General features: G+C 39.7%; 1 protein-coding gene across 1 annotated transcript in view; it reads left to right on the forward strand.

The window, feature by feature from the left end:
- DNAH6 (dynein axonemal heavy chain 6) overlaps positions 1-19,851 on the forward strand; it is a 473,665-nt gene that overhangs the window by 170,209 nt on the left and 283,605 nt on the right. The window contains exons 29-32 of the mRNA XM_082248007.1: positions 2,102-2,263; positions 5,209-5,346; positions 16,040-16,207; positions 18,838-18,986. Of these exons, the coding sequence (XP_082104133.1) occupies positions 2,102-2,263; positions 5,209-5,346; positions 16,040-16,207; positions 18,838-18,986 (617 nt within the window). The remainder of the gene's footprint in view (positions 1-2,101; positions 2,264-5,208; positions 5,347-16,039; positions 16,208-18,837; positions 18,987-19,851) is intronic.

Below are 19,851 nucleotides of genomic sequence, written 5' to 3' on the forward strand. Positions count from 1 at the left end.
GAAGTCAGATACTAGTGGATCTTTGTTTAGGCCATAGAGGTAACATGTTTAAGCCGAGTAACATTATTTTATTCATTGTTGTTGTTCAGTTGTTTAGTTGTGTCCAACTCTTCGTGACTTCATGAACCATAGTGTGGCAGGCCTTTCTGTCCTCCACTGCCTCCCGAAGCTTGCTTAACTTCATGTTTAAGATAATGCAACTTGTTTTCAGTCGCACTACTCCTTTTTCCTTCCATGTTTCCTAGCATCAGGGTCTTTTCCAATGAGTCCTCTCTTCGCATTCGTCCAAAGTATTCAAGTTTCAGCTTCATGACCTGTACTGCCAGTTAATATTCAGGGTTAATTTCCATTAGGATTGACTGATTTGATCTTTTTGCCATTCAAGGGACTTTCAAGAGTTTCAAGGGACTTTCAATTTTATTCATACCAAGAAAGAAATACTTATTTTTCTAAAATAGGATGACAAGATCGCGCATTGCAGACGTTTGCCTAGTGGACTCATGTGTGCTGTGAATTGTATTGATAGGTCCACTTTAAAGTGCACAATTGTACAGGCTCCTCTCATTTACTAAAAATGCTTAGTATGGTTTTACCACACATTGTGAGCTTCTCAGAGAGAGCCTGCTTCATTTCCGGAATGAAAGACATCCAGCATCATTTAGCGCTTTCCTGCCCAGCCTTACTAGCTCACCCCTTTTCTTATATGCAATTCAGTTTTTTTAATCATGGGGACTCAAAGTCACAGGTAAGCATTACCTAGGGCAGTCTGCATGGAAATGCCATCTGCCTAGGAATGGCCACTCCTTAAAGTGAAACTAAACTGTATCTAAGCACCACAAACTGAACACACTATTTAATATTCAACGCAAACTCCCCCCATCCATGCAGGCATGCAGGCAGGAGGGTGTGCTTAGCTAAGAAAGTGTTCAAGAAGAAAGTTTGACCGCACTCAGAAGTAAATAAACTGGAAGTATTTTATTCCCATAAACTTGAATACATAGGTGCATCACACAGACATGGGACAGGTTGACGCGTTTCACGATTCTACAGATCGCTTACTCATAACCAACTATTGGTTATGAGTAAGCGATCTGTAGAATCGTGAAACGCGTCAACCTGTCCCATGTCTGTGTGACGCACCTATGTATTCAAGTTTATTAGAATAAAATACTTCCAGTTTATTTACTTCTGAGTGCGGTCAAACTTTCTTCTTGAACACTTGACGATTGGATGGCGGATCCGACCGGCACCGGAGTGCTTCGCCTCACCTGAGCGGCTTTTTTCTGTTGCTATAATTGTTTCTCCTTAGCTAAGAAAGCCCCTGCGCCAGATGAAAGAAAAAAAAATGCCCATGAAGACTCCTGGGATGTATAACATAATTTGGCCTAGGCCACAAACCAGGAAGTTACTTAACAAAATGTAAAATAAATAGGTTAAGGAAAGTAAATATAATATACTTTCCCATCTATTTTATAATGCTAGGAGCATAAGGATTAAAAATAGTTAATGTTAATTGAGAGAATTTAGTTCCTTTATTAAGACTGATGTCAACCCATAATGGCATATTTTAATAGCTTGTCACTAAAGCAAGCGCCCTACTTTCATTGGGGTTCCTGACAAAAGTATTGAGGCAGGGTGATGTCATGTTTTCAGGAAGCTATGAACAATGTTCAGCACCCATCAGCCATAGCCTAGTGATTACATTACTGGATCTAAAATATTCTACATAATGAAAACATAAAGGTTTAATTTGAAAGTGTTATTAGCATCTCTATGAGGGGAAAAGAGGACGGGACAGGGAAGGTTTTAGCTTTAAGGTGCGGAAATATTGTATGCAGCAATAACTAGTGTTGATCTTGTGGATCTGGTATAAAGAATAGTAAAGCCTCAAAGCCTCATATGTTTTCACCCTCCCAAGTATATAATTAAAAAAAAAAAAACGGTAGTGCACTAGGGCTATACAGTTAGCACTTGTAATTTTGCATAGTTTTTACTTTCCTGTTCATTCAGAATGCTGGTATAAATGATTATATTTATAAATGGTTCTTACATAATACAGTTGGTTAATGGAGTGGATTTTTTTTTTTTTTGCTTGCCTAAGGACCGATGCTACTTGTGTCTCATGGGTGCACTTCAGCTGGATCTAGGTGGAGCTCCTGCTGGACCTGCAGGCACAGGAAAAACTGAGACCACAAAGGACCTTGCTAAGGCTCTTGCTATACAGTGTGTAGTATTCAACTGTTCTGATGGGCTTGATTACAAGGTATGCAACTTGTTGTGCTCGCAGTCTTTAATATGAATAATTTAGGCTATCAGTATAGGCAAGGATGAAATTAGGATATCTTAGAAACATTTCTACTCCTTTGCTAACATCTTTTTTTTTATACTTTGCAAATGTGCTTGTAGGCAAGTCTCTACAAGTTGGGTCATTGTTAGATATAGATAGAGTCTGGGCTGCCCAGGTTGGGAAGGGTTAATACCGGGTATGCCAGTTTCTCTGGCTTTTTGGGTTCTGCCCTCTATTATCCTGATCAGCATATAAATTAGGGACAAGGTCAGGCTTGAAGAGCGAGAGGGACTGCATGGGAAAAAAGAAGAGGGTCCAACTAGAAAGATGTAACCCGGAATAACTAACAATCACCATTGCCCTAAGGGAACCTACCTGCTAAGGACTTTGCCACTAATGGACTTCTACCTGCAGAGGTATGCCTGGGCAGCCTAGGAATAGGTAGTTAGGGACTTAAATGGAGTGTACTTTACTGTTTGCTGCCTTCAAGTAAAGTTTTATTAACTGAAGTAGAGTATTGGATCCTTCGCTATGGATATATAATATGACTTCTGCCTACCTCAGAAATCCCACAGAAGTGGGATGGACAAAGAAGTGTATAGGAAGAGAGGTATAAGTGGCGCTGCCTCTTTCTAATGCACAGATGTCAAACTGGTGGCCCTCCAGCTGTTGCGGAACTACAAGTTCCAAGAGGCATTGCAAGGCTGACAGTTACAAGCATGACTCCCACAGGCAGAGGCATGATGGGACTTGTAGTTCCGCAACAGCTAGAGGGCTGCCAGTTTGACACCCCTGTTCTAATGTATAGTAATCATGAGAAAAAAATATAATTCAAAAAATGGTTTACTGTCTCTTTAAATAAATGTGAATACCAAATAATGATATCCTCTCAAACGTGTCCTAGTGTGTTAAAAGCATATAGTTAAATTAAATACACCATACTGAAAACAAGAATAAAGTGTAAACATGGTTAATGTGCAAAAATATGCATAAATAAAAGTGAAAATGTGCATAGAAGGACAACAAACAGCAATATCTTCTAAACAAACAAAGATGCCTTTGTGTCCATGTGTACCCTGTGAGCAGACTTTGACGAGAAGGAGGAGGAGACACTGGATAAGGATCAGAAGCCGCTTATGTGTGGTGTTTTTTAACTCTGCAGGGGTGCAGCTTTCTGGTGAGTGTGGATCTGAGGCAGAAGCACGAGTAGAGTTCACCCATCTTTCACCAGTGATCAATACTGCATTCTTTGTCTATGCACAAGTCACTTTGGATTGGGATCACTTATACAGATTCATTAACTTTTTTTTTTTTGTATTTTTTTATATTTTTATGGATTGTTCTTTTTGTTTCATATATATGGATATTTTTGCACATCAAGCATAGTGAGCACTTTATCTTAATTTCAGAGTTTCATATACTATATTGTGGGCAACTATTATGCATTTGGACTTTTTGACATTCTTTGATATATCTATATGTAGTCTTTACATACAATATGACATTGGTTTCATATATGCGCATTTTTGCACATTAAGCATGTTTACACTTTTTTCTTGTTTTCAATATGGTGTAGTTAATATAACGGTATGCATTTAACACACTAGGACATGTCTGAGGTGATATCCCCATTTGATATGCACATTTACAGTAATTAAAGAGACAGTACTCCATTTTTTTAGTTACATATTTTTTGATTCATTATTTTCTTATGATTATTACACATTAGAAAGAGGCAGCACTACCGATACCTCTCTCATTATAAAGTTTCATTAACTGTTTATGAGGAGCCTGGTCTGAAATTATTCAAAGTAGTGCATAGTGGTACATGCTGTATCAGAGGAACAGGGCATGTAAAGCACACACGGGGTACAGGAGGAAGACCAACACAAGGGATTTACTTGGAGGAGAGTCGGAACAGGAGAGTAGTTGCCAGTACCAGGATCAGGTGACAGGTCCTCTGGTATGGAGGGGGGTCAGTATACTGCCTCCCTCCCTAACAGTTTTTTTTGAAAAGTTGATGGCTGCGCTGAACCTGCTCAATAGAGGGTCTGTGGGTGGGTGGTAGGTGAGAAAGGGCCAATCAATCTGGCCCGACTGGATGAAAAAAGGCAGGGGACCCATGTTAAGGGGTCTGGGCTGCTACCTTAAGATACCGCCTAGTGGTTGTTTCCAAAGTTTCTAGTGGTAGTCGGTTAAAGGCGCGCCCAAAGTCAGCAATAAGAATCCCACTTGGATCAAAAGATCGTTGTTTTATTGGTAGCAGAACATGTTAAATCCAACGCGTTTCGGGGGAACAGAGACTCCCCCTTCTTCATTGCATAAATGTTGCTATTCGTATCTGCAACCAACAGCATAACCCTCCCTAACAGTCAGTTTCCCCCAAAAAGTAACTGGGACCGTACCTGCGGTATAGAGACCCCATATATCCAGCGGCATAGTATGGGAGAAAGAAGGAGTTGATTATGTGCACGCATGAGGTCTGAGCTAGTGAATGGCAGGACCCATTCTTTCACTAGGTGTGAGATGGTAGAGATATGCTGGACTAGTGGAGAGGGCATAGGCTCAGAGGTGTCCCTCCTAATGCAACATTCATCGAGCAATGGTGTGTAGTAATATGGGTCAGAACATTTACAAAGTGACTCTGTACATTGCACTTCTGCACACAGTGCACATCTCATCTCTAAGCCGGGGTTGCACTTTAATGTTGACTTTCACATGAATGTAGCCCCGCCCTGACGGGGCATCGATGAGCGCATCAATGATAGGAGAGGTACTTACTATTTAGTATATTTTACAAAATATTACAATGTGTAGTATCAATAAATAGATAGTGAACATATAATTAAAAGGCTCGGTCAATGTATTTAGACAACACAACAAATGAATAAATATTGATATTTTTTACCTGTATTTTTTAGATGATGGGTCGTTTCTTCAGTGGTTTGGCTCAGTCTGGAGCCTGGTGCTGTTTCGATGAATTTAACCGAATTGATATTGAAGTCCTTTCTGTAATAGCTCAGCAGCTCATTACAATTAGAAATGCAAAAGCAGCAAAGGTAACTAGTTAATGGTATACTGAAATATTAAAAGCACAATCATTTTACTGTTTTTTTTTTGTTTTATGATACAAATTGATCAATTTATGCATGTGACCTACAGTAACTACATATAATATTCATTTCCAATCAATCATTACTTCTGAATCACTATCTAACAAAACTTAGACTAGCATATCAAACTCATTTTCCTTTTTGTATGTTGGCAAAATTTGAACAGACATGTAGCGTTTATGCATTGGGCAGTGGTTGTTATTGATTGTTGTGGAATTTTCAGACAGTTAGTCTACCTCTCAATTCATCCTCCTCTACAAATCATACTAAACTTTATTTTAGCTTGCATTTATTTTTTGGATATGTTGAAATGCTCGACATATATTTTAATTTTAAATACGTATATATGTGTAATAGGGTGATTTGTGGAAAGGACATATTTTGAATGGTTATCTTTTTATCTTTGAGTCCTGCAATCTTAGAAAATGCATGACCTGCATGAATAGGAAACTCCTTTTATCCTGCCATATTTTTGTCTTGGTAAAGTTGTAGATAGGCCAGCAATGTCTTAGAGGCAAGCTCCTATGGCGAGGTGGTACAATTTATTATTAATATTATTAATAATTAATATTATTTTAAAGCAGTGACACAAGCAAAAAATTAAAGGCACGTGGGTCAACTTGTACCACCTATTCAAGAGTTTAGGGCACTCTGTTGCAAAGCTGTTCACAATTTGTGATTTTTGAAATTTTGATCAAGCAAATATTCTCACTCTATCATAGCTGTGTAAAATTTGTGTTCTTCTGTTTTACATATGTTTAGAAAAACATTACCTTTCTTTGTCTAAAGTGTATCTAAAATCAATATTTTTTATGTAGCACTACTCCCATGGGAGCTGCTGTGTGTGGGTTCCCCTGGGTTACCATTAGCAACAGTAGAACATTCTGACATGTTTCTAAGCCCCCGTTCACACTGGGGCGACCTGTCAGGCGACCTGGTCATAGAGATAGAGGTCGCCTGCCATAGAGAAGCTGTGGACCCGTTCTAATAGGAGCGACACAAGTCGCTCCGACTTAGAAAAAGGGTCCGGAGCTTCTTTGGGGCGACCCGGAGCGAACCTGCATAGACTTCAATGTTATGAAGTCCGTGCCGGCCGCTCCGAGGTCGCGGTGCGAGCAGCGCGCCGCGACCTATGAGGTCGCCCCGGCAAGTTGGATCGCCCCAGTGTGAACGGGGCCTAAGTGTTTTTACCTCAGGCAAGGACCAGTCCAGTTTTAAGTTTTATTAGGAACTTGGATAGGAGAAGGGATGAGTGGGATACTCCAACGGAAGTAAACTATGCACAATAAGCAGGGACGATCTGATAAATGCTGATTAACGCTGGTTAAGTGCTGATTAACGCTCGTTAAATGCTGAGTAACACTGAGTTGAGCGAGTCACGGCTAGGCCGCTTAATTTACTTTGCGTTTTACTGTTAAAGAGTCCTTTAGCTTCCTAAGGCACGCCTTTCCTGAGGTAACTGTCACTAAAAGTAGACTGCACTGCTGAGCAACTTCAGGGTCCTTCCTGGCGCCCCCTTTACCCCCTAATCTTCAGGGCTTTACATCTTGGCACCCCCTTTTACAGTAACACTCCGGGTTAGCTGGCTCTCGGATCCCCTTGACCTTTCTAGAGTGGTCCCCTCTCTTAGACAGACCCCTGGGAAGATGCTTAGGTACTCACGATACTGTTTTCCAGATGAATCCTGCCCCACAGCTCTACTTGGTCATCACAGCACAGCTCAACCCCTGGTCCCTAGGCCAACTGCCTGGACCACCTTCCTCAGCAACAGGAGGAGAGACAGCTGTCACCCTCCTCCTGGGACCTGGCTTCCCGCCCAAAGACACCCTGTCACATGCTCCCTCTGGATTTATTCCCAATCCCAGGATGCATTGCAGCAATGCCCACCCACTAGGACTGCCATAAACCCTGGTGCCCTATTGGCTAGGTTTCCTCCACTGTCCACCAAGGTCCCTCATTGGATACAGTGGGGAGACTCCCCAGACTCAACTGGAAACATGTGACAGGCTAACTGACAGATCAGACCCTCCTGATAAGCAGAACAGGGTCACCTATATGTTTTACCTAGCACCTACCTAGGAGGGTGCTCCATTTACATTTAGGGTAGGGAAGGACTTAAACCCCTTGTTAGGTTATTATTGCTGTCTGTGCCCCTCATGGAGAGTGTCTACCTCTCTATCCACTGGACCTCCGGAAGATTTACCCGCCTTAAGGACCAGGCCGTTTTTTGCTATTTGGCACTATATTAATTTATCTGACAATTGTTCGGTCGTGCAACGCTGTACATAAATGAAATTTAGGTAATTTCATTCTCCACAAATAGAGTTTTCTTTTGGTGGTATTTGATCACCACTGGGTTTTTTATTTTTTGTTCTATAAACAAAAAAAGACCAATAATTTTGAAAAAAAAAAAAAAAACTATATTTTTTACTTTCTGCTATAAAACTTATCCAATTAAAAAACATAAAAAAAAAAACGAATTTCTTCATAAATGTATGCCAATATGTATTCTGCTACATATCAATAAGCATATATTGATTGTTTTTTGCAAAAGTTATAGCACAAAACGACAGCGACTTAGAGCGGGAGTACGATAATGCGGTGGACAGTCAGACACTAACTGACACTTTTGACACTTTGTGGGAACCAGAGACATCTGTCTCCTGGCCGATCAGCTGGTGCCGGTGGGTATCCATTGACTGGCACCCTCTAATTAGCTTCTCCTGAGTGCCCCCTACCCAAAAGAGCAGAATCACGTCTATACACATGATTGTGCACAGAGTGGCTGCCCTGTAGCAGTAAAGCTACTGAGGGGTGGTCGTTAAGTGGCTATTTGTCTTACTGACCATTGTTTCTCCTCTCACTTCCTGTTGAGCTCCTGAACAGAAGTAAAGAAGTATAAAGAAAATCTGCCTAATGGGAAATAGATTAAAACAATTGACAGGACTTTTAACTATTCCCTACTTCATCCAAAGCTAAAAAAAAAAAAAATCAGTACTATCAAAAGTTAACTAGAACCTCGAAACCTTTTTGGCAAATAAATTGTGAAAAAAAATATGATGTAAAGAAAGTACTTTCACTATGATGTAAGTATGTGGCTTCACCTCTTAAATTAATGGAAGTCTGCAGGCAAAGTGAACTGGTTTTCACTGAACTCTATATACAGAGTAGCAACTAAATACACAAGAAATCACATTTAATGGAAGCCAGCAAGTCATGGTCTATGGAAATGCAAGTAGTCTCTGTGGGCAGAGATGACTATCTATCTATCTATCTATCTATCTATCTATCTATCTATCTATCTATCTATCTATCTATCTATCTATCTATCTATCTATCTATCTATCTATCTATCTATCTATCTATCTATCTATCTATCTATCTATCTTCAAACCTTTTCTATCTATCTATCTATCTATCTATCTATCTATCTATCTATCTATCTATCTATCTATCTATCTATCTATCTATCTATCTATCTATCTATCTATCTATCTATCTATCTATCTATCTATCTATCTATCTGTCTGTCTGTCTGTCTGTCTATCTATCTGTCTGTCTGTCTGTCTGTCTGTCTGTCTGTCTGTCTGTCTGTCTGTCTGTCTGTCTGTCTGTCTGTCTATCTATCTATCTCTCCTTTATCGCTATCTATATTGCTGCACCACCCCTTTGGATTTCATGGTAGAGGTAATTTCAATTATTGTGTTCTATTGAATGAATATAAAGTTAACATACACCCCTTGTCAAAAACAAATATATTAAGTTGGTGATCCCCTGGTACAAGACCTTAGCACAATGTTGATCAGTACCAGAATAGTTAAAACAACAACAACAAAATCTATGCAATTAAATCAAAGTTGTTAAACATATCAACACATGCAACTCAAAATAAATCAACAACAAAAAATAATATAAAATATATATCTACCTGTATGTGATATACAGTATCTCACAAAAGTGAGTACACCCCTCACATTTTTGTAAATATTTTATGTGACAACACTGAAGAAATGACACTTTGCTACAATGTAAAGTAGTGAGTGTACAGCTTGTATAACAGTGTAAATCTGCTGTCCCCTCAAATAAACTCAACACACAGCCATTATTGTCTAAACCGCTGCCAACAAAAGTGAGTACACCCCTCAGTGAAAATGTCCAAATGTGGTCTTGGTGGAGTGGAAGAGGGCTCTATTGGAAACCTGTGAACCTCCATGCCCAAGAGGGTTAAGGCAGTGCTGGAAAATAATGGTGGCCACACAAAATATTGACACTTTGGGCCCAATTTGGACATTTTAACATAGAGGGGTACTCACTTTTGTTGGCAGCGGTTTAGACATTAACCTTCCTAGCGGTATTCCCGAGCGTGACTCGGGGTTAGTTTTTAGAGCCAAAAGCGGTAACCCTGAGCCACACTCGGGGTACCGCGAGGAAAATCGCTGGATCCTGGTAGAGGTTTTACTTACCTTGTCACCGGGATCCAGCGATGTATCTCAGCGGTATGCGGCGGCGTAGCTTCCTCCCGATCGTCTGTCAGCCCCGGCTTCCGTCTCCTGCGACGTGACGTCCGTAGGGGGGTGGAACCGGCGGCAAATTCAAAAAGTATAACACACAAACACACTGATACACTGTAATCCTATTGGATTACATTCCCTAAATAAAATAAATTGACCTTTGATTGCCCCCCAGTGCTTTCTCCATTGCACTTCCTGCATTATTCATATACATTGTGTCTGGACATTGCAGAGCGACCATGGCATCAAACAAGCGCGCCGCAACCTCAAAAGCGGTATATGACCTGCTTGGCGATAGCAACAGTGACCCTGAATCGCTTGCAGAGTGGAGTGACAGCGATTCATGGGGAAGCTCGTCATCTGACGCAGAAAGTGAGTTCAGTGATGATGCTGTGACTGTGCCGAGCGATGTGCGTACTTGGTGCGTGGTCGACTGCGGTACGGAGCACGTAGCACCCCCAAGGTTTCCGTTTATCGGAGCACCTGGGATCAAAATGGATGTTGAGGAGGACAACCCCTTGGCGTACCTGCAACTTTTTTTGACCGATGAGGTTATCGAAAAAATTGTTGTGGAAACCAATCGGTACCAAGCGCAACAAGCCGCAGCGCATCGGCGGTTTTCAAGGAGCAGGATGTGGGAACCCGTGACCAGTGCGGATATCTGGAAATTCCTGGGCCTAATTATTCTGCAGGGAGTGGTGGGGAAACCCCTGCAGAAGTGGTATTGGACCACAAACAAATTATTGCCCACTCCTTTTTTTGTCCTTGTTATGTCGGAGTACAAATTTTCACTCATTATGAGGTATTTGCACTTTACCAATAATTACGATTTTGATGAGACTTCTCATCCAGCTCCGAAGCTAAAAAGATCTGGGACATTTACCAACTCATTTTGAAAAATTTCCAGGAGTCCTATGTCCCAGAAAGAGACATTTGCATAGACGAAAGTCTAATGGCCTATAAAGGGAGACTTAGCTGGATCCAATATATTGCGTCCAAGCGAGCACGCTTTGGAATAAAATAATTTATGCTGTGTGAATCCAGCTCTGGATACATTTGGAATTCGGTCCTATACACCGGGAGAGGAACCAAGTTCAACCAAAGGTTCAGCAGCTGTGGGATGGCAACCGCTTCTGTTCTGACACTAATTGAGCCTCTGCTGAATCAGGGGTACTGTGTCACCACAGACAATTTTAATACATCCCCAGAACTGTTTGAGTTCCTCCTACAACATAAGATGGATGCGTATGGGACCGTCAGAGCAAACCGGCGTGACATGCCCCCCAGCTTTGCCAACAAAAAACTCAAGCCCGGAGAGTTAGTTGCCTGGCAGAAAGGAAAAATGTTGGCACTAAGATGGCGTGACAAAAAAGATGTCTGCCTGATGAGTACCATCCACAACACTGCCACTGTCATGGTACATACAAAAGGGGGAAAAGATGTTCTGAAACCGCAACTGGTCCTGGATAATAACACCATGGGAGGTGTGGACAGAGCTAACCAGGCCATGACTTTCTATCCAGCAATGCGGAAACAGCAGAAAAAATATTATAAAAAAATATTCAGGCACCTCCTGGAGCAGTGTTTGTGAAATGCATTCATTCTCCTAAAAAAGAAGAGTGACAGGCCTGTGGTTCATGCAGACTTTGTGTGGAAAATTGCTGAGCTCATATTTCTCGGGCACCAAACACCAACAATAAGTAGATCCGGACGCCGTGCTGCTGGTGTTGTGAACCCCGAACGCCTGACCGGTCGTCATTTTATGGACCACATTCCACAAACGGAGAAGAAGACTGCACCCACAAGGATGTGTGTGGTGTGCTGTTCCAAGCACGACGACACCGGGCGGAAAATCAGAAAGGAAACACGGTACTATTGTCCAGACTGTGACGTTGGACTTTGCGCTGTACCCTGTTTCAAAATTTTCCACACCCGGGACGTTTATTGAAGCAGTATGACCAGTAATATTGCATCCTTTTTGGGAAAAAAAAAATATATTGCATCCTTGTTTGACAAAAAAAAAATGTCAGTGTTTTTGATTACATGATTTACTATAATTTATTGAATAAAAAGTGTTATTTTTTTGAATAAAAAAAAAAGTGTTATTATTATATTATTATTTTATAGTTATTTATTATATTATAATTTAGGATTTTGTGTTTCAAACTTTATCATACCCGGGATGTTATAAAGAAGAACGCACAGTAAAAAGAAATCATATATAAATAGTGGTTTGGGCTGCTCATTCTCAAGAATTACATGCAAAATAATGGTACCGCTTTCAGCACCTAAAATCCGAAAGAATCATACCGCCAGGGAGGTTAATGGCTGTGTGTTGAGTTATTTTGAGGGGATAGCAAATTTACACTGTTATACAAGCTGTACACTCACTACTTTACATTGTAGCAAAGTGACATTTCTTCAGTGTTGTCACATGAAAAGATATAATAAAATATTTACAAAAATTTGAGGGGTGTACTCACTTTTGTGAGATACTGTATATACTACATATATATATATATATATATATATATATATATATATAATATAATTTATTAAACATTTATTGATATACCTAAAAGAAGGAAGTTCACCTATCTTCTATGTAATCTAAAAATTTTCATCATGGTCAATCATGTTACAAAACACTTATTTTCGGATACATATTTACCAACAATTATAATCATACACGATATACATGACTTCAGGGGTGTCCCATGCCATGTGCATCTCCATCCACAGACCAATAGCCAAGCCCACAAAAAAGGAGGGCGAAGGATGTCTGTCCTTCTGGGTGAATGGTCATAATGGACCCTAAACAAACCAGTCTGGTGTAAAGGGTGGACTTCCTGTTTTTAGGGAAATTAATACAACTAGAAACTAAGAAAACATGTATTTGATCTGTGTGGATGATGACAAGATAAATCTCATGTTGACTTCTTTGTTTCAATCGTTTTTATTCATATTTTGACAATACAATAACAAAATGTAACAAAAGTACAGTACAATATAGAGAAATTAACAATTCTCATATGCCCTATTTAGACGTAATAATGATATATTGGTGAGGAGACATCAACATAGTACCAACATGATTACCAGTGCAGACCCTTGGGGGGTAGGTGCCACTAGAGCCACCAGGGATGCCCACCCATGACCCCAGGCATGCCCACCCATGACCCCAGGGATGCCCACCCATGACCCCAGGGATGCCCACCCATGACCACAGGGATACCCACCATGGCCACCAGGGATGGCAATCAGGGCTCAGGGAGCCCCCCAGTGCCCTCCCCATCAGTGCTGCCCACCAGTGCCCTCCCCATCAGTGCTGCCCATCATTGCCATCTATCAGTGCCGCCCGCTACTGCCCATTATTGCCCACCAGTGCCGCCTATCAGTGCTGCCGAACAGTGCCGATCAATGCCGCCTATCAGTGCCCACCTGTCAGTGCCCATCAGTGCCGCCTATCAGTGCCCATCAATGCTGCCTATCAGTTCCCATCAGTGCCGCCTATCAGTACCCATCAGTGCCGCCTATTAGTGCCCACCAATGCTGCATATCAGTGTTACCTATCAGTGCCACATATTAGTGCTCATCAGTGCTGCATATCAGTGCCCCATATTAGTGCCACCCCATCAGTGCCACCCCATCAGTGCCTCCTCATTAGTGCTTGTCAGTGCGGCCTCATCAGTGCTCATCAGTGCAGGAAAAAACGTATCTATTTACAAAGTTTTATAACATAATTTTTCAAACGTATCTGTCTTTTTTTATTTGTTTAGCAAAAAAGAAAAAACCTTGCGGTGATCAAATACCTCCAAAAGAAAGCTCTTTTTGTGGGGAAAAAAATGACATAAATTTGGTTTAGGTACAGTGTTGCATGACCGTGCAATTGTCATTCAAAATGCAACAGCGCTAAAAGCTATAAATTGGCCTGGGCGGGAAGGGGGGAAAGTGCCTGGTATTGAAGTGGTTAAGGAAACATTGAGAATGCCTTTGTGGATTCTTGCACTCCATTTGTGCCAATCCTCCACCTCAGGGGCAATGAACAGATCACCCTCCCATGCCATTTGGTAGGATAATTTAGCGTCAGAGTCTACCTGTAGTTTATATAGTATGGAGATGCCTCCTCGCTGAGCACCATCCTGCATGCATCTATTTTCAAACAAAGTCCAGACTATCATGTCAGTGTTTTCCTTTTGCAAAGACTTAAGAAAGTGATAGATTTGTGTAAGTGGAAGCTTTCCATGGGAGGCATCTCCAGGCTACCTGTGTAAGATAGGGGGCGTATGCCCCTGTGATCAAGGTAATCACCTATGCGATAGAATCCATTATTTAACCACCAGCCAAATCTTTCAGGTTGTGTTCCTGGTGGAAACAGGGGATTACTGAAAAGGGGAGCTACTGGGGTGTGTGCTGAACGTAAGGACCACATACTGCAGCTCATATCCCATACTTGTAATGAGTGGGAGAGCGTGGGACAGAGGATAGCCCTGCGTTGTCTCTGTGGGATCCAAAGAGCTAAGTCAATTGCTATTGGAGAACATGCTTGGGCTTCTATGGATACCCAATCTGGGTGGTAATTATGGCTATGAAGTTGGCTTAGTTGAGCAAGTTGTGCTGCTACATAATATTTCCTAAAGTCAGGTATGCCTAGTCCACCGAAATCTTTAGGAGCGTACATAGTGGTCCAAGCTATTCTTGAACCTTTGGGGCCCCAATTGTACTGAAACATTTTTGACTGAAACTGTCGCATGGCATGAGTAGGGACCTGGATAGACAGAGTAAGAAAGTAATATAGCAACATAGGCAACACTGTCATTTTCACTGAAGCGATCCTGCCCTTCCAAGACCGACCCGCTTCAGACCACGTCTGCACATCCTTCAGTACCGTGTCAAACAATTTCCGGGTTGGTTGGATCCCTAAGTAGGAAAATAATGTCTGCTGTCATTGAAAAGGGAGTTGATTTTGGATACTCTGCAGAGTCGAGTTTGGGAGGTTGATATTTAATGCCTCAGATTTGTCGTGGTTAACCAAGAGACCCAAAATATTTCCAAAATGGTTAGTAGAGATATCAGGTTAGGTTACGTGGTGTGAGGGCAGGAAAGAAATAATAACAGGTCATCTGCGAATAATGCGCATTTATGGTTTCTGTTTCCACTCTCTATACTCTGAGGGTTTCGATAGCTACAACGAACAAGATGGGGGATAGAGGGCAAACACGCTGAGTACCCAATAGGATTTGTATTGAGTCTGACTTGTGGCCACGCATGACTATTTGGGCAGTAGGAGAACTATATAATGATTGTAGCGAGGCCAAAAATCTAGGACCAAATTCCATCTCGAGAATACTCGGTAAAGGAAGGGCCACGACAGGGAGTCATGAGCTTTGCCAATGTCCAAGGACAGCAGCATCCCCGTTCTATTCGTCCCTAGTCATATTGACTTTTTATATCTCTTGGGGACTGCACTAGTGGAACATCTCTACCAGTGTTCCTTTTTTGTCCAAGCATCTCCTGTATATTTTTTTAATGCAGAAAAAACATAATTTGGGAGACCAGTTGTAAAAAAAAACCTGGATTATGGTGTTTTGAAAAAAATATATAAAAATACAGTATATATGTAAAAAATCCTTTTTAACTGCATCTTCATTTAAATGTGTCAAAAATCTAGATAGACGTTGAATACAATGTAATACTAAAATAAGCTGAATACTATCAATACATGCATTAACTGTATCCAGAATAAACTGTTTTTTTTATGATTGAGATTCTTTAAAATAGAACTGGATAATAACCTTGGTGCCATTTATGCAGTCATCTACTGCAAAGGTGCTAATTCTGTGACTCTGTTCTGTGGGTCCTTATTCTTTCTGTCTGCTCTTGTCTGTCTTCAAAATGGAAGCTGAAGATCTGAGACTAGTGAAACTAGCACTGACTGTTGAGAAAAGAGTTTTTATTGATAGAATGAAGTCAAATGTTGCTTGGGGCTCTTATTTAACAATGTGTCCTTCTGTTTTTTAATTGAATAAAGCTACAAGTAATTTACATTTTTGCTAAAATACATAAATGTATGACGCTCTCTACTTATTTGCAATAAATGACATGCTGTCCTCTGCTTTGTTTTCTAGCTATCTAGATTCATGTTCGAAGGTCGTGAGATTAAGCTTGTTATGACATGTGCAGCATTTATCACAATGAATCCTGGTTATGCTGGAAGGACTGAGCTGCCTGACAACCTCAAGGCTCTCTTTAGACCATTCTCTATGATGGTACCAAATTATGCCTTGATTGCAGAGGTAAATGCATGCATGATAATAATATAGTTTATCTATTCATAATCAAACTATGTGACTATATACACGAACTGGCATGAAGACCTCACATTTTTAAATTCTGTATTTATTATGTATTGGTATAGTTACAGTATACGTATATGTACTACTTGAAAATAGGTCTCTCCAAAAGGGAGAAGAGACTTACCAGGGTACTTAACAGGTTTATGTGACCAATCTTTAAAGTGATTGTAAACTCTTTTTTAAATTCAGATTTTATTTTATTTATTTTTTATTTTTTTTTACAACCAATAAACAACAACAAAACCAACCAATAAAAAAAACAAAAACAAAAACAGATTGACATTTAAGCCAAGGTCCAATCACCATTCCAAAAAGTATCAACATTAGTACTTTTGATACATCCTGATCAAATTATCACAGATATTCAGAGATACAGAAAAACTCCAGTGCAAATCAAGTTGGATATAAGAAAGCTTTTCTTTTTGTTTAATTTCTTTCTTTTTCTTTGACTGGGCTTCCCCCTCCACTAAAAATATACCCAATCTTTTTCAAACATTACATATTAATCCATTTCCCAAATCCAGTCCCCAAGAGTAGGAGGGTTGGGTGAAACCCAGCTGGAGGTTATCAGCTTACATGGTATAAATAGAGATCTCATAATGGCCACTGTCTGTTCAAAATCCAGGCTATTAGAATTTACATAACCCAAAAGACATACACTGGGATCTGGGGTCAGCATGGTATCATATACGAAATTTAACAGATCCAGCACTTCCTGCCAATACCGAAATAGCTTTGGGCATCTCCAAAAGAGGTGCATAAAAAAGCCAGGTGATTAAGCGCATCTTGCGCATTTCTCTTCTGCCTACCCTGTGCAACAATTCTGGGGTGCAATAAGCCCGATACCGAATAAAAAAGATGGGTTACTCTGTGAGTAGGAGATATTATAAACTCTTAAATGTACCCAGTGAAGTGACTGCCCACAGATGATACCCAGAGATTAAACAAATCCTCCTACATAGGTTGTACCTGTCTATCTGCAGCCTTCTTTTCTCTACATCGATTTAATGTCCAGAATTTATAAATCTTGTCTGAGCTGTCAGAAAAAGGGGGCAGAGAGTTGAAGTCATACTCTGGAGAGCTCTGAGAGCCTTTTGGAGGGAAGGGACACACCCCCTTCAAACTGCACACAGAAAGAGAGCTGAGGCTGTCAATCAGTGGGAGCTTCCACCTCTGTCACCTTTTTTTCTCTTGGGGTCAGGAAAATTTGTTAAAAGTGACTCATGCCACTATACACAAAAGCAGGCTAACGAAGGAGCAGAAATAAATTACATTTAGTGCTCTTAACACTATAGAGGGATGTGCTTTCTTCATATTTCATGTCTGAGGTTTACAACCACTATAAATAAAGGCCTTATCCAGTGATTTGTTGACTCGTCATCTTACTCAAAACACACGGCCTTATACAATTATTTTGGGACTCTTCAGCTGGTAGTTGTGGTGAGTTTTCACATACGTGATATAATTTTAGGTCTGAGGTCTTTTTTTACATTTCTTTTACATTTACCTTTCAGACTGTTCCTTTCTATTAGGAAATTTGTACATGGTCATACAGAACAAGGAGGGAGATGAGTAGCTCCAAATTCATCTGTGTGTGTTTTGAGCTTTAGTTATTGACCACTATACACAAAAGGCTTTTTCAGCAACTAAGATTGTAGGGCCTAGTAAGCCTGTTAAAAGTAGCTCAAACACTCCACCTGCTGGGTGGAAACCCTAAAGATCTAATATTTACAAAATTTAGAAAGAAGACATAACCAAAAATGTATATTACATTTAGAAACATGCTTTTGTTTAGGACAGATTGAAAAACGACAAATATTTACGATATATAATGTTTATGCTTTGAGCATGTATTTTAGGTAAAATTCATCTAACTGTAACTGTTGCAAGCCACAACCCACTTCTTAAAGGTTTCATCTTGGGTAAAATAATCTACAGATCCACTTCTTTTTACCAATCTATAGCATTAATCACTGTCTTTTACAGTATTTGCTAAACATATAATATATCTTTTAAAAATTATCGCTATAGTGGTCTGAGTCCTTACGAAGAAAAGTGCTATGAAGTTACTAGTCATAAAGATATCTGGTTTAGTTTAAAAAAAAAATGGGTGGACGTTCTTACTGCTTAGGAATAATCAGTTTGTAGAAATTGCTGCAATAATGCACTATTTTTGAATTGGTAGTGCTAGTAGTAAGAGCAAATGTTTAAAATAACACTCATTGATTTGAAAAAAAAAATGTTAATCAAGCCAATCTATTTCAGAATATTTAAAAAAACATTAAGTGGTTATAAATTCAAAAAGTTTGGTGACATTAATATTAGTGTTCCAACCAATAATCAATTCCACAGTAGTGAGGAATTGATTATTGGTTGGTACACTAATAATATTGTCACACATGTTTTGGGATTTATTATTTAAGTAACAGCACTGAAATATATAACTCTATAGGTAATTTTTGGAATCCTAAGCACAGTGAAATACACAAAATGAAGTGGTTATAGCTTACCTTTAAAAATGACAGTGAAGATGTAGTTCAATGTAGACTAACGCTATTCATTTATTGCAGGTTATTCTATATTCTGAAGGATTTGAGTCCAGTAAAGTTTTGGCTAGGAAGATGACACAAATGTATAAACTGTGCAGTGAGCAGTTATCACAACAAGATCACTATGATTTTGGAATGAGAGCTGTAAAATCTGTCTTGGTCATGGCTGGGTAAGAAATGGGGTAAAATGTTTTAATGATTGCAATCGTGGCTTAGTGCAGGCAAATCGTTTGGGGGTTCACATTATTTAATATGACATTATGTTGGGTTTTATTGGGACCAAATAATTCAAAACAAGTCAAAACAAATTTATAAATAATTATAGGAACATGAATGCTCAGATATTATTTACATCTCTACCCTGCCAGTATTACTGAAAGGAATATATATATATATATATATATATAAATGTATGTTCACTTCTTCTGTATTCTAGACTGTTGCCACACTTCTAGAAGAAAAATGTCTAACTTTACTGCGTACTTTATATTAAATGTTAAAGCCTGGCACCACACACTGTGATTCATTTACTAAATGAGTACAAAATGAAAACAAAATGTTCACTTAGCTTAGTAAATATTGTAAAGTTGTGCTAAATATGACTATCTAATCATGTCTTGTCATTCCTGAAACCGTACTTCACAGAAGCCTTTGTTTACATGCACTTTTTTGATGATGACCAATAAAGTGGAAAACAGCTGTATCCAAATGGAATAAATGACTGTATAATATTAGACTGTATCTATACTGTAAATCAGTGGTTTTGCATGTACAGATGGCCGAGAGGCATAAATGAATAATTTACATACTGTAGCTTTGCTAGTATCCAAAAATGATAAAAATACCTTATTTTGAGATTTGTGATGAAAGTGAAACGTATACTGTAGATACCCTTTGTTTTAAAAAGTCAGTACTGTGCTTCGCACTTGTGCAATGGGGGCATTCTGGTTCTCCTTGCCTCTCTCCAGAATACCAAAATAGCTAATCAAGCACAGGGTAAAACACACAAAACAGAATTTTGCTTGCTTAGGTTAG

The sequence above is a fragment of the Pelophylax lessonae genome (genome assembly GCF_965119305.1).
Source record: "Pelophylax lessonae genome assembly, chromosome: 1".
NCBI classification, from domain to species: Eukaryota; Metazoa; Chordata; class Amphibia; order Anura; family Ranidae; genus Pelophylax; species Pelophylax lessonae.